We start from the raw sequence: 15,635 nt of genomic DNA, 5'->3' as shown, positions 1-15,635 counted from the left end.
TCTTGGTGATTTCATGAGACAGTTTGTTGATTTTATTGATCTGCTGGTTTGGTTGGTTGATCTTGTTGGTTTTTTTTTACTGATTTCTTTATCACTGTCATGGGTCTGATTCTCTAGAGGTTCTTAGACATTGATGTAAGATATGAGTTAACACTATCCCATAATAAGTGGTCTTGACTAAAGTGAATTCCCCTTCTTAAGGCATACACTTAGCAGAGAAAAGGCATAACAAAACAAACATTACCTTAAAGTACATGTCAAATATCAGCACAACAATGTATATCTGAACGTAAAGCACTTCTAAAAAATCATTTAATACTTCAGGACAGCTGACTATAAAGAAAGTGTGAGGACGTAAAGGAGAGAAAGCAGTTGGAAGCAATTGTGTTTTGAAGCGTAAAACATACTTCAAAACACAAATGATTTTCATTGATTCTGAGATTCTTAAACATCCACCAAGTTAATGTGCCATGAAATGCATTATTTATAGAATATGAGCTGAACATTATGAGAGAAAGCACAAACATTTGTTGCTGTGCAATCGTACCTTTAAGGCCACTGAAGAAATTATTTTAATTATTGAACTTTCACACCAGGCAGAGAAGCCTGAAAATGAAACACCTGAAGGTACCGTATTTGTGCTCAGTCTAAAAGGTTCCTGCTTTGTCCTGAAATTTCTGGGTAATTGCTGCCTCTCTGATTCGAAGGCTTTTTTCTTTCTGTTCTTTGAAAATGGTGCTTTCTCTGTTAACAATTAGTTCCTCCATCACGAGCTAAAAACACCTGACACGAAAGGTTTTCCATCCGAATGACATATACTGTATAACATCTGCTTCCCATTGGTCTTACGTAGCACAAAATTTAAACCATGGTTAGCGTGGTGTGCCGAACACTGTATGCATATTAGTGCTATCTTACCATATTATTTGAATATAACACAAAGCATTTTGCATATTCAGAAGATACTAATAGACCCTTTGTCTAATTTTGAAGGCAAATCATTTTGAAATAACTATTTCATTTTACACAACTCAAGGTCATTCTGCACATCTACTGTAAATTGTATATTGGCAATTAAATTACTATTTTATTAGTAATTTAGCCCCATACTTTCCTTTACAGTCTGTCTTTAGCACAAGCCTATTTCACTTCCCAAACCTCTGAACAAGGGCTTGTGCTATATTACATTTTTTTTAAATCATAAGATCCAGTAACAATACAATCCCAGGTTACTCAACCCTTTTCTATCCCTTTAACTAAGACTGCAAATTTCCCTTCAATAATAATTCTAAACAAATAATGCCAAATGTTTTATGCTTTTCTGTTGTTGTTTGCCCAGGGGGTTACAATATTGTGACTGGACATGATTTTGAAATTTAAGAATGGACTATAAAATTAGAGGTTTGCAATTAATTTCACTTCAAGAGTAAGTCCTTCATTGCTGGTTTGATCTGTAATAAGTTCAACTGAAGAAAGACTTTACCGCACCAGGTTCTTCAACAGATTACAATGGGAGGACTCCAAAACATGCTTGGATCATAGTATAAGAATGTAAAGTTCACTTTGAAGCAAAGGCATTCAGACTGGATGAAAAATGTTAGTGGAAATGAAACCAGTAAAAATAAGAACATGACAAACACTATTTTTGCACAAATGCAACCAAAGGAGTCAGAAATTACCTTTGGATAAATCTGCTACTCCACATTCTACTCCACTCAGAAGTAATTGACATTCTTTCAAAGAAATCCTTGGTCTCCTTTAAAATATCAGAGCTATAGCTGGTACAGTTGCCATTTACTCGTGGGATCACATGCTCATTACTTATGTGTGCACAAAAACAAGCATTGAAAAGGTATTAGAGTATTATTGTACAGCAACACGTTTATGAGATATTGGTATTTGTGTGCCTTTTATAACTGTGATTCAACTCCGATATTGGTCGCTTTAAACTTAGGCTTTGCTTTTAATAATTGAACATTATCTTTCCATAATGCAATAATCAGAATCAGCTGAATCTGCATATCATGTATATCATCCTGAAGGATCTTGAACTGCTTTAAATATAGAGGCTCTATATGTCTCTATAACTGAAGAGAGAGGTGATAAAAGACACCAATTTTATCAGCTACTGAAGGTCAGTGCTACTCAGGGTGATGCAGAGAAACCATTGTGCACAAGCAACAGGAAATATAGGGACTCCAAGTTGTGTAAGTCCAGAGTCGAGTTTAGCCAGGTCACACCGTTTTCAGGCAATGCCACAGAATTTTTAATGACCAAGCAGGCGGGAGATTGCTTTAATGTCTCAGTCAAAAGATGGCACCTGTTATAGCAGAGTGTCCCCTCACATATGGGGTACAGGTTATGGAATTTCTGTGCCAGAGAAGAGCACTTCCTGACCTGTCACCACTACTGAGAGCAGCAACCTGGAGTCTGCCTTGGAGGTGTCCCATCACATCCCAGCGCTGACCCGTGCCTATGGTCTTGTGGAGCGTCCGAGATATGACGAGATCAGGCTAGGCTTTGGTGTTGTTGCTGCTGTTCTGTGTTGAAGTTTTGGTGTTTTTCTTTCATTTCTTTGCATTGAAGCATACCTGCAAATAAGCATTTCATTGCACTTGTGCATATGACAAATAAACCAAACTAAGCTGTCGAGGTATTTTTTCGTTCTCGAAAACAAATTAAGATGCAGTGGGGCTAATGAATTAGCGTTTTTTTTAATTCTATATGCCATTATGCAATTTGCCCTAAATCCCATTCCTTATAAGGGGTTTAAAAATCCTCATACGCTACAATTGTGGAATAAATAATTCATCCAGGCTTCCTTAAAATAATACTTACGGTACATCGTTGATCAATGACGGTGTACAGTAGCACCAACTACGGGTGAACTCGCGGTACACGCCAGGGGGATAAGGTTGAGGCTCCACGATCCCAGCATTCCCTCGGTCCTCAATCCGAGTGCCACGTAACAGGAGCCCTGACTGGCTGCTGCTGACGGAGAAGTTGGCTTCTGCGCTGCGAGCGGTCAGGATCCGAGGAGGATTACATCTGTGCTGTAAACATTCAGGAATCCGGGAGGCATGGGGGGATCGCAGAGTGTTGAGATACCCGGCGGAGGTTCCGAGGGTTACCACGTTCTCAGAGTATGCGATTTGCTTTTTTCCAAAAGATAAGATCTGAAGCCTAGGAAGGGGGAAGTTTGCACGACCCCGTCCTCCAGCGCAGTAGAAATAGGCAGAGCCACCAACCCGAGGCCCTGGATGTTGCTGCGGCCTAGTAGAAAAAGAGAGTAGCCCGGCGCCCAGGTCTTCATTTCACCACGTTATCGTTGAGGGTAATTTTGATTATTTAGTGAAAATAATACAGAGGGTTTAGAAGATGCACACTTAATTAACGGTCGTTATTAATTCCTTTGCACTGCTAATACTTCTTTGTGAGCTGTACTCTATCTGAAACGTACGCAGCCATTAGAGAAATTATCCTTGCATATTTCTGTCATTCTGGAATACTGTCTGGTACATATAAATAAACTTCACAGGAACTATTGTGTACTTAGGCGTGCATTTTCGGAGAACTGTTCGTGTAATGCATACGATGGAGGATGTAATACCGTAGAGTGCAGTGGACGGGTCTAATGTCATAATGTACAACAAAATATATAAAAATCGAAGAAGGTACTTCAGTGTTTTTTTTTTAATTGCGCCTGAATTTCTCACGCACCGTGTTTAAAGTCAGTCATCTGTTGACCGACATGCAACACCTGTAAAACCGGTCAATGAACGTGCTAAATAAAACTATTTTTAAGCATGCAAGAAGGTATCGAGAAAAGGTGTTTACGCCTCTAGTTGCTTTAGCTTTTAACTACTCATATGTAATCTCATCAGTTCTGTTTTTTATTTTGATTTCGAATTGGGATCTAATTGGTCGTATAGAGTCTCCCGAATTCTAGTAAAGGACTACGCAGCAAAAAAAAAAATGAGATTCAGTGAACTCAAGAAAATTCGTGATAGGATAATGTCGAAAATATATAACTGAAAGTGACAACAAAATTGGTTTACTACTAAAAGCCTTTTCTTAAAGTTCTACATTTGCGCCCGTGAAATGAGAGAAAGTCAAAATAATTTGCTTGCTTTGCGACGAGTTGAGTGAGTTTTCTGGTACTGAGAACGAAGTGAGTGATGATGTGTACCCAATGTCAGTTTTGCCTTGTGGTGAAAAGAAGTTTGTATGTAATGAAGCATAGATACTGCTTCCAGGTGACAGCGTTTATAAGGAGACGGGAGTCTAGCAATTGTTTTCATGTAGCTTTTGTAATGGCTAGCTGTAACACATAGATGATCACTGGGTGGGGTTTTTCCCAGTGGTCAAAAAGCACTCTGAGTAAAATAACCGCTTTTCATCTTTATTCATAAGCTCACGTAATCAAGGCCTATCGTGTTGTGTGTTAAACTGGCATTGAAAATGAGTGTACTGTTGTGAAACTCATTTATTATAGATGGTAGAGGTGATGTCTAGCATTAGTTTTGAGCACTTCAAATCTGTAATCAAATGTCAAATTACTCAGCATCCCTGTGCCTATTGTACACACAATGCTTGATGAAGGTGGGGTTTGCAACACAACTTGAAAATAGTGTCCCACGCTTTTGGTCAGTCTGTAGGTCTCACTCTCAAGTGCCTGTGAGAGAGAAGATTAAACGCAAACTTCATATGAAACCACCTGTATTTTGTGTAATTTAGCTTTTCTGTGTAAGTTCAAGCCAGATCCGCTGGTGTGATTTTAGAAGAAAGTGTTTGCCCAGACGGTAGCTCACTCAATTTCACCATCCAGGTTGTCTGGTTCTCTTTTCATATGACGGCAAATGAGACAGGACTAATATTGTATAGAGAGGAGGCAACACCCCCTGTAGAAGATACTGTGTAGTATATGAATTTCTAACACCTTTAGAGCTCATAATGTGTACAGCCCATGATCACAGCTGCCTCTGGGAACATGAAAGTTTCTTAGAGAAGCCTGATAAATGTATAACAGGTTGAGAACCGGTGTGTAAGATAAGATTCTTTTTCGGATAAGTAAGAACTTGTGAAATCAGCTCGTTGTTGTTTTTTTCCCAAATGTCCAGTGATATTTGCTAAAACAGGGCCTGTTTGAAGAGCAACAGTCATGTCTTTAGAGGTAGATTATCGAAGGTCCTGAATTTTAATTGGTTTATTCTTGTTCAGTGAGCACTGAGATACCTGGGTCTATCCTAGCCCTAAAGACACTTAACTGAAAAGACAAATAGTTTAAAATAAGCCAAGCCACTGTGGTCTGTATGGAGCTGGAGTTAACAGAACCTTGGGCTGCTTGTATTTCCAAATAGAACCTGTTTAAATTATTTTCTGTTTCCTTGGATTAAAATTTTAAATAAAAGACACTTAAAAATCTCAAGATCTAAGTGTCCTATTGTAGTGCTGTTAGCTTAATAATTATGCTTTCAATATGATTTTATCATATTGAAATAGCTATGTCAAATTAATTGCTATGCATGCAAGACAAGTGAAAAGTGAATCTAATTTGTATGCAATTTCTACTAATTAAAATAGCAATTTATTTGAGTACAAAACTTTGTGTTCAGAAAAATTTGTGATATGTGAGGTTTTTTTTTACTTTTTAATGGGTACACAGGAAGTTTAACTTAATTTTATGATTGATATGTGGTTGCTGCTGCCGATATAGCCTACTTTCTGAAGATAATTATTGTGAAAATTAAAACGGTAGTCCTGGGTATGTAGTCCATTGAAGTTGTAGAAGACTTTTCACTAAGAATCTTACCATCTGAAGTGTTCGTTATAGCATTGTATTATTTTAAATTCTACTTTAAAGCACTGCGTTTCCTCCATATGCTGAAAATGAGTATTTTGATGCTTATACTCTTAAGACAGGCATTGAATGAGGCTTGTGTCTTGATAATAACCATGTAAAATACTTAGAAAGTTGTGCTGTCTCAAATGCATCCAAAGGTTTCACCTGTCTACTAAAATGAATGTGCTTGCTATATGGGTGGGAAACTAATTATTTAACTATTATTTAATTGCATTGTAATGACTGTAAAGCTTTGAGGACATTAGAAATAGGGCACTTTGTTACCATTTTTCTGTTGTTCTTCAGGTGCAGGAGAATTCTCCAGGACACAGGGCAGGACTTGAACCATTCTTTGACTTCATTGTTTCCATTAATAATACAAGATTGGTAAGTTTGTACAACTGAGCCTTTACTCTCTTATGGAGTCCTCTTCAATCTGCTTTTTCCTAGTGTTATTCTTCTGTTTTACATAGAAAAGTTGCTGTTGGCTAAATAAGTGTAATTGATCTGTTAATTGTAGTGCCTCCTTTACTGATTGTATAATAAATGTGAATTTGGACCATCTTTAGAGTTGATCTTAAACCTGTTAGGGAACCTGTGAGTTGCACCACAATTGGCTCCATTCTGGCCTTGCAAAACCAGGAAGTCTAGCCTTTTAGTGGATAAAAGGATGATGGATAATCCTTGGTTTTTAAAAGTTTAGGCTTGGTCTTCTCCAAGTCAAGATAATGAAAGTAATCTTGGTGAACAGGGCTTGTAGGGAAGGCAGCTGTGGATATTACAGGTTTCTCCATGATTTGGCCATCTCAAGACAAACAGCCCGGAGCCTTAACACATGACTCTAGGCTATTGCTGATAAGCCTACACTGCTGTTTCAAGTGACGATGTGACAGAGAGCATGAGCAGATAGCAGTGATTGTCACGACCCCTTTAAAACTCCAAGAAAACCATTAGCTGTGATCGATAATGGTGTCTCTTGGAGTAGAATAAGCTTTTACAGGCAAGTAAAGTTCTCTATCATATCGTTTCAACTAGAAAATAAGTTAGAACGAGGCAAAGGCCTTTATTTTTCAGTAGCGAGGCGGAATTTGTTTTACAGTCCCTAGAAATAGTTTTCTGCTCTGTAGAGTGAAGTTTCTAAAAATTGCACTTGTGAAGTTCAGTTGCAGAAATATCTTTAATTAGGTGAAAGTGCCCAAGGAGGCAGTACAGATTTAGAGATTTGTCTGAACATTGACATTAGATCCTTGAACACTTTTTTGCATTTTGCATAAGTGTATTCTAATGAAAGTATTTATGCATTTTAATTAATTTGACTTTGCAAGCACTGTTTTAATGAGTGAGTTGTCTACTCTAGGTACTCTGCACATCCTGTTTTGCCTTTAACATTGGTCCAGGCCACAACACTGTGAACATCTCAGCAGATTTGTTTGCTTTAATGTACGAGAGACCAGTTCTGATAGATGGATACTTTATTGATCCCGTGAGGGAAATTGCAGACTTTTTATAGACTTAATTGTATAGACTTAAATTTGAAGGGATATACTTACCTCTGCTCCCAAAAATGAAAGGTTCAGAAAGGTAGTTTCACAGGTTTACTCAGCTTGTTTTTTAGGAAGACGTAAACATTCCAAATATTCATTTTAAATACATTCTTTACACGAAATTACTCAAATTTCTGTTCAGAGTCTTTGCATCTTTTATAGAATGATAAATGCTCTGTAAGTAAGAAATGCAATTTCTTGTCAGTTACATATGAGAAGTTCAAGTGAGATATTTACAGGTCGTGCTATATGATTTCCATCAACGTTTTGCGTTGCTATGCTTTCAATGATTTTCTTGCAGAATAAAGACAATGACACTCTGAAAGATCTTCTGAAAGCGAATGTCGAGAAGCCGGTGAAAATGCTGGTATACAGCAGCAAGACGCTTGAACTGAGAGAGACCACAGTCACCCCCAGCAACATGTGGGGTGGGCAGGGCCTGCTCGGAGTCAGCATACGCTTCTGCAGCTTTGAGGGTGCCAATGAAAACGTCTGGCATGTGCTAGTAAGTATTCTGACTGGCGGTGAAGAACAGATTCTGACTTTTTGTCGACTTAGATGACATTTCAGGCAAACCAAGTTTCAGACATTACCAGCTGCTTCGTTGGTAAATTGACCAATAGTTGCTTTGGCTGATCTTTAGGCTCATTGATTGTTTGGCGATGTCTTAAGTCACGACCATGATAATTTCTCTGTGAAAAGAACAACTAATTTTTTTTCCGTGCCTCTTTTTTGTTTCTGATGTGTTTTAGTAGTGAGTAAATAATTTGAATGAATGATTTAATTAAATGAAATACATTGGGGTTACAAATGAGATTAGGACAGTCATCCAGTCATTTCTTGACAGAAGCTATAGTATGAGTTCCACAATCCCATAACCAATTTCCTGTTTTTCCTTATAGTATCAGTTTGCTGAATCTGAATTAATAATTAAAAAGAATAAGATATAGGATGTTTTTAAAGAGAAGCATGCCAGGTCTATACCTTGGGTGTAGTGTCCTGAATTACTGGAAACCCAAAATTTTGCAAACTTACTATCACACTCCCTTTAGTGTTCATGTACTTGGAATTTTCGCAAATTGGGAATTATTTCATAGATGTTATCTATAATTATATTTGTTCACTGCACTCAATTTGGAGTTGAGAATGTGTTTACGTCTTGGCTTACAGTAAAAAACCCTGCATACACACATGGGGACAAAGAGGAAGTGTTCATATTTTAACATGTTATAGGCCAATCAGACGCATACAGAAGAGATGTGGTGTGTCCCTCCCACGGGGGACACCATGCTGCTGGGAGTCAAGAGCCTAACTGACTTATCCCAAACCTCTCAGCATCTTGGAGATTCTCAGTCGTGCAGCTAGTGACATGATTCAGGCTTGACCCATGATGATGAATTGCTTAGCTCAATCTGTGTTCTGGCAAGAGTCCTTAAACGGCTGAACCACTCAGGCACCCCTGGAAAGTATAGCATCAGATGCATAGATTAGTTGATGCAACCCAACCCTTCAACTAATTCTTAATGAGCCTTGTGTGTACAAGCGTCACTAGGTAATAAACATGGAATTTAAATATTGTGGGCATTGTAATATTATTAGAGTTACAAGTAACTAACAGCACAAATGACAACAAAACTATACCTTGCAGTCATTATTTTATGTATTAAAATGCATATGAACATTAGAGGTTGTAAACGAGAGGTCATTTTGCTCACTTGATTGTTGGTAGGTCATTGATGTCATTTTCTCTTAATATCTTTAATTTGTCCCATTTGTGTCTGTTGGGTTTATTTAAACAGTATAAGGTGTTAGCCCAGCTCTCTGGTAGTTCTTTTTGGTGCTCAGTCATAGCTTTTGTTATAATTGTGGTCTCACAATATTTTTTATACTGGTATGATATTTTCTGATGTAATGCTCTTATTTTTTCACATATTTATAGGTTATATATAATGAAATAATATGGATTATTATGTTCTGTTCACTAGTGATGTATGTACAGTTAATGTGTGTGTGTGTGTAGCAGTGGAGTTTGAAGAAAAGTGTTAATGTTAGGCACTGGGATCACTGAGGTTGTTCTCCCACTTTTTCAAAATCCTGCCTCAAAACAAAACTCAAAATGAGACTCATGATAGTCTAATGTGCAAGATATTTGGACTCCAGCCTTGATCAAACGAACCGCGTCATGGGCTAATTGCACCATCTGTTTAATTTACTGTTGTTGCTTATAAATATTTGGCCATTATCAGCCTGCATCCAGCTTTGAGGAAGAAAAACGTACAGTAGCTTGCCTATAAATCGGTATGCTTCGCGTTGGATAAAAATGTCTTCGCCGCTCTTTGTATTCTACCATAACTGCTTGAGACAAAACTTGGGTACTTTACGTTCTCTAAAGTTTTCTTTTTTTGTTACCAGGAAGTGGAGCCAAATTCCCCTGCTGCCCTAGCAGGCCTGCGACCTCACACTGATTATATTATCGGGGCAGACACTGTGATGAATGAGGTGCGAAGCAAGTCTTGGGAGTCTTAGTTTTTGTTTTGTCTGTTGTGTGTACATATGTGTTTGAATGGTACTAGACTCAAGTGAGCATTGGTGTCAACCTCCATGTTTAGAAGTTTTGGTCACATATTGACATAAAAAGAGTGTTACACTATACATGTTGGATTTGAAATGAGAATGCTCAGTCATCCTAGCAAGAGGCCTTACATTTCTCATCCAAATTTGGATTTGAATATATATTTATTCCGACAGAAATCTGTAGAAGGCCATTTCCATTATGAGGTGAAGTTGCTCACAGAAGTTGTTGAATTGCAGTAGTTTGCACTATGGAGAAACTTGCAGCTCAATGTAAAAGATCCTCTTCATAAAGGGAATTCTTCATTTTAGAAGGCAAATGCCTTCAATTTAGCTTTTTCTATTTCAACCCATATTTTAAATTTAATTTAAAAAACCCTATCAGTTAAATTCACAAATAAGGATATGATGTTATAATTGGTGTGATACAAAGTAGCTGTACTAGGCTGGGTTTTTACCTTTGTTTTTTTTTATGTGGATTCCTTTCTTGTAGTCTGAAGATCTATTCTCGCTCATTGAATCGCATGAAGGAAAAGGCCTGAAACTATACGTATATAACACCGACACGGACAATTGTCGAGAAGTGGTCATCACACCAAACACAGCGTGGGGTGGAGAGGGAAGGTACAAGATACTTTTTTTACCTCAAAGTAAGTGCAAGGAAGAAATAATGAGGAGATGATAAACATGTAAACTTTCTTTTTTTTAAAGCTTAGGCTGTGGGATTGGCTATGGCTATTTACATAGGATACCCACACGTCCATTTGAAGAGGGAAAGAAGATCAGTTTTCCTGGCCAGATACCTAGTGCACCTGTCAGTCCACTTAAAGATGGCTTTACGGAGGTAAGACCTTCTGCCTTACCGGGAGATTACAAATGTAAACAGACTCCAGGCTCTCAAAAGAAGACTCTCCCGTCTTAAGTTCTGATTTAATATATTAATTGATATTCTACGTGGCGATGAGAACAATCCTGCCGTCCTGCTAATGCATTGAAGCTAAGAGATAATGATGTGTTGCAAGGCACATTAAAAGATGCGCCATTTAATGTACATAAATTGTTAATATCCAGATTTTCTTCAAGACATTTTTCATGGGATTCAAGTCGTTTATGATAATTTTCTGGTTTCTCCTGCACAATGAAGATAGCACTGCATACTGTTTTTATAAGGAGGGTAGTTACAAGACTCGTTCCAATGCAGGTAGCACAGAAAACCGTGACTCGAAAACTAGATGTTAATTACACCGCTTCATTTGATGTTGATGACCTTTGCCATTTATCAGCAAAATCCACGTCTATCTTAGGTGCAGCTTTCTGCTGTGAGTCCACCCCCTGCTGTGTCCTCCGCTCCTGCCGGATTGGAGCAGGGAATGGCAGGCTTGTCCATCAGTCCGGCTCCCTCTGCTGTTCCAAACGTACTCCATACAGGTAACTATGGAAGACATAGCTTCTAATTTGTTGTTGAGAAAGATCTCATAGACCTTGGAACATGTTGTTTTTTTTTTTCACGTGGATTGCTTTGACTGCTGTAGTTCTTTGTAAGGACGGCACAATGATACAGGTGGTCAGCATGGCCGTCCAATGACGGGTATTCTGGAGTTTATTTTGTCTGGATGGTCCTTCTGTGGGGAGTTTGCAAGTTCTTCCATATGCTTTGATTTCCTCTTACAATGCAAATATGTCCTGTTCAGGTTAATTGCTGTCTCTTAACTGTCCCACCCCCTTTGCGTGTGTGAATGAATGTATGTGCCCTATGACAGACTGGTATCCAGTCCAGGGTGTGATTCGGTGTCATGATGCCACGGTTGCCCACTGCAACTCTTTAAGGGTGATTTAAGTGCTGAAAATGGATGTATGAATGGCTGCTCTTTGCATTTTAAAGGTCACCATACAAAGCGTTCTAACCGATTTTGAAAAATTGTGAAATGCCTGAAGTACAAGAACTTGATGATGATGATGCTATCACATATCTTGCCTTCTCATGAGGTGTTGTAACTACCCCTAAACGAATGTGGGTCCCTTGAGCTAATCAAGAAATTGATCTAGCTATCGTCTATTGTGATATGTAGTTTCAAGTACAGTTTTCACATAAAATAAAATGCTGATATCCGCTGCTCTAAAATGCATTAGTAAAAAAGTGTTTTACAAGATGTCATTTCTGTCAAGTCTAATTTGCAGTTTTCATCAATGGGTATTTAACTGTCTGCTGTTACAGGGTCTTATTAATTTTCTTTATGCTAGCAAAGCACTCTGAACCTCTATTCAAGGCTGATGTATGGCAGAGGAACCCTTAGTAAACAAAATTAATCCTTTGAAGTTGTTGCTTTGCTGTTGGTGCTATCTGTGGACATAGGTATATATAAACTGCTTAGTCATTTTAGTAGGAAGTTGGATTTGCATAATATAGCACAATTCATGGGGTCTGACTCTTTATTTGTGGTTTTGTCATGTTCTTTGCCTATAGGTTTGGTTCGCTAAAAGCTTTGCATTTTGCAAGTTCTAGATGACATCATGTCATCGCTATGTTTTCAAAATGACAGCAGATGTTTCACTGTTTTCTTCTTCAAGGAGTCCCAACTGTTCCACTGTTGCCTCCTCAAACCAGTGTCTCCGGGAGTGCAGTGCCATCAGTTAATCCAGCTGCCACATTACCTGGTGAGTTTGTATTTTAAAGTTGGTATTATAGGAGCTTAAACTTTTTAGGCATTCTCTTTTCAAGAAATTAAATTAATAAGATGATCTCGTTTTCAACGGGAACACTTTCATTGTGCAGACATCCATTTTCTATCCTCTTTATCCAATGATTTCATTTTCTTGTACTTGCAGGTTTGATACCCTTACCAGCAGGTCTACAGACGATACCCAATTTGTCAAACTTGAATATCACTCTACCAAACTTGACTCCAGTGTCCTTACCAGGAGTCTCTGGTGGCAATCCTCCAACAACAGGTAGGTTTAAAAACCGAGGCTCGAATACACCTTTTAAACCTTTCAGTTTAGTTTTAATGTTGGTGTTACTGTTTGAGTTATTCAGATAATAAAGATTCTGTATACATTGAGTGAATAAAATGATGATAAAGGTTATTTATATTTTACAAACAGTATGACTATATACAGATACCCACATTTCAGGGAAACAATGCCCTAGAATAATACCAGCAGTGACAGGAAGAATATTGAAAAAAACTATTTGACATCAGGTGTCAAGATCTGATTACACAATGTCTGTTTAGAGCTCACGCAGTATCAGAAGTCTTCCATTTTTTATTTGTTTTTTTAACTTAATTTTGTGCATTATATAAGTTTTATATTTGGCAGCAGCAAGTGACAGGAAAAAATGAGTGAGGAAACTCATTAGAGCTTTTCATATAGTCATTTACAGGAAGAAAGCTTCTGTTAGAAATACCAAATACGTCAGTGAAAAGTACCCATGGTTCATTAAGTGCATCAGGAAACCTCCTCTCCAGCTGTAGTTTTCATAGAGAATGGAGGACATGAGCTGCTTTTATTTTTCAAGAGGGGTTTCAGAGTTTATAGAGATGACTTCTGAAGACATGGTTCAGGGAAACTGCTGTTCTTTTTCCCAAAGCTAAATTTAATATAACTACACTTTTTACTGCTTTCAATCTTCTTCAGCTGCAGTACATACAAAAGATAAGCTAGTTTATGCAAAAAATAGATTTTATAATGGCATATTGAAATGTACCATATCGTCTTTTCAGAAACACTACTTGTTACTCAGCAATGTTTTGATCTGTAAAATGGTCGTCAGATTTTATCATGTACTACTCCCTTGAAAATTAATTAACATAAGTTCAAGTATTTATCTAAAATGTTTCAGATTGATACAAATGCATTTTCTAATTGTAATTTCACCTTCATATTCTAAAACTGCAGGGCTCTTTTGACAAACTGCAGCTTGCTTCAACAGTTGAATATCGCCTGTATTCTGAGTATCGTGAGGGTGTCTCAAGGAAGTAAACTATAAGGCCTTTTGTGTTCAGGATCTCACATGTACTTGTACATTGATTTTTAGCAGAAACCCTTAATCTGATGCTTTGGTGAAAAATGTTAAAATGTACAATTGGATGCTTTGGTAGAATAGGAAATCTTTTTCTTCTTTATTGAGATTGTATTCAGCCAATGTTTAAATTGGATTTTGGGAGCACTAGTTCACACCCAAGATGGCATGGTGGCACAATGGTTAGCATTGCTGGCTCGCAGCGCTGGGGCTCTGGGTTCAATTCCTGGGGTGCTATCTGCGTGGAGTTTGTATGTTCTCCCTGGGTTCGTGTGAAATTTCCTTTTGGTGCTCCAGTTTCCTCCCACAGTTCTAAAAACATACTGGTAGGGTAAATTGACTTCTGGTAAGGTTGGCCCTGGTATGAGTGCGTATGTCTGTCTGCCCTGCCATGGACTGGCATCCTGTCCAGGGTTTATCCTGCATTGTGTCCATTGCATGGGACGGACAGACTCGGGCTCCCCAATGACCTTGTGTTGAAAATGGGTATGTTAGTTCCAAAAGTGATTTTACTGTGATCATTTTATTTGATAGGCAAGGTAATGTGTGTACATTGTGATCGTCCCAGTGTGTGTCGTGCATTATGCTGTGCTTGTTTATTTTTGCAATGGAAGGTGCAATAAATGAACTCATCCCTGTCTCCACAATATCTTTTTTTTTTTTATAGGATTTGCACCACTCGCTCAACTGCCACCAATAAACCTGCCTGGAATAGCTTCCCTTCCAATGCCTACTGTATTTCCGACTCAGTTGCCCCTGGTCCCAGGTGTAACACCCCTTCCCTCTGACTTCACCCCCCCTACGGTTTCTATTTCTGCTACTGCAGCAGCCACAGTAGAACAAACTCCAGCCCTCATCTTGGACGCAACCTCAGTTTCCAAGACCCCAGTTAGTGCAGCAATGACAGAGACATCGGTAACCAGTGAAATGCACTCTTCTGAGACTACAGACGCACAAGTTTCTTCTGAGTCCTCCTAACGATAAGCGCCACACAGGGCCGGGTTGTGTTTATTTATTTAGCCACAAGCGAGATCCTGAAACTCTCAAGATTGTACAGTGTAAGAGCAGCCAGATGGGATTTGGATTAATCTCATAAATTGTGGAGAAAGAATGGCTAAGATCCAAAAGGTAAAATGAAAGATAATGAATGCACAAGTATGTTCAAGGAAGCCTCCAGCATATGTTCCTATAAGCATAGATGTAGGTATATATTTCCTCACAGATTTATTTTAATTTTATCTTTTCCATTCTACCCCTAAGACTGTTCCATTCTTTAACAATATTTTGGAGAAAGATTGCTGTCTGTTGGTAATATACACATTTATTTTGTTCAAATGGATCGTAAAAGTTTTATTGCTTTTTTGCTTTTCCAACATGGTTTTTATTATTTGGCATGTACATCATGTATCTCCATGTACAGTTCAATTTCAGTCTGTCTTTTTATTCAATAAAAACAAGACCATCGTTTCCTGTAGCTGCTGTGTTTCAGCAATCCAGTGTGAATTGGTTTGGAAGAGTAGAAAACTAAACAAAACTGCTGTATAGGTTGAAGCCAGAAGGTGGCACTGTAAGGCTACCGGTCATAAAAATAAAAAATGTTCACATACTCAAGCAATAAAATAATGGAATTTTACATTGTACCTGTTCAGCATTCATA

At 38.2% G+C, this 15,635-nt stretch overlaps 1 protein-coding gene across 2 annotated transcripts; it reads left to right on the top strand.

The window, feature by feature from the left end:
* Positions 1–2,943: 2,943 nt before the first annotated feature.
* Positions 2,944–15,611, top strand: gorasp2 (golgi reassembly stacking protein 2). 2 transcript variants are annotated; one of them, XM_088605331.1, is made up of 10 exons: positions 2,944–3,143; positions 6,149–6,229; positions 7,688–7,891; positions 9,799–9,885; positions 10,451–10,581; positions 10,669–10,801; positions 11,262–11,385; positions 12,526–12,612; positions 12,784–12,906; positions 14,646–15,611. In XM_088605331.1, the coding sequence occupies exons 1-10, from the start codon at positions 3,081–3,083 to the stop codon at positions 14,954–14,956; spliced, it is 1,344 nt and encodes a 447-aa protein (XP_088461457.1). In that variant the 5' UTR covers positions 2,944–3,080; the 3' UTR covers positions 14,957–15,611. The 2 variants fall into 2 exon arrangements, with proteins under 2 accessions (XP_088461457.1, XP_088461458.1); XM_088605332.1 differs by lacking the exon at positions 2,944–3,143 and adding an exon at positions 3,183–3,334.
* The last annotated feature ends 24 nt before the right edge of the window (positions 15,612–15,635 follow it).

The sequence above is a fragment of the Lepisosteus platostomus genome, chromosome 14, assembly GCF_059453375.1.
Source record: "Lepisosteus platostomus isolate fLepPlt1 chromosome 14, fLepPlt1.hap1, whole genome shotgun sequence".
Lineage (NCBI taxonomy): Eukaryota > Metazoa > Chordata > Actinopteri > Semionotiformes > Lepisosteidae > Lepisosteus > Lepisosteus platostomus.
The sequence above is the reverse complement of the archived record's forward strand: the minus strand, read 5'-3'. Positions and strand labels throughout refer to the sequence as shown.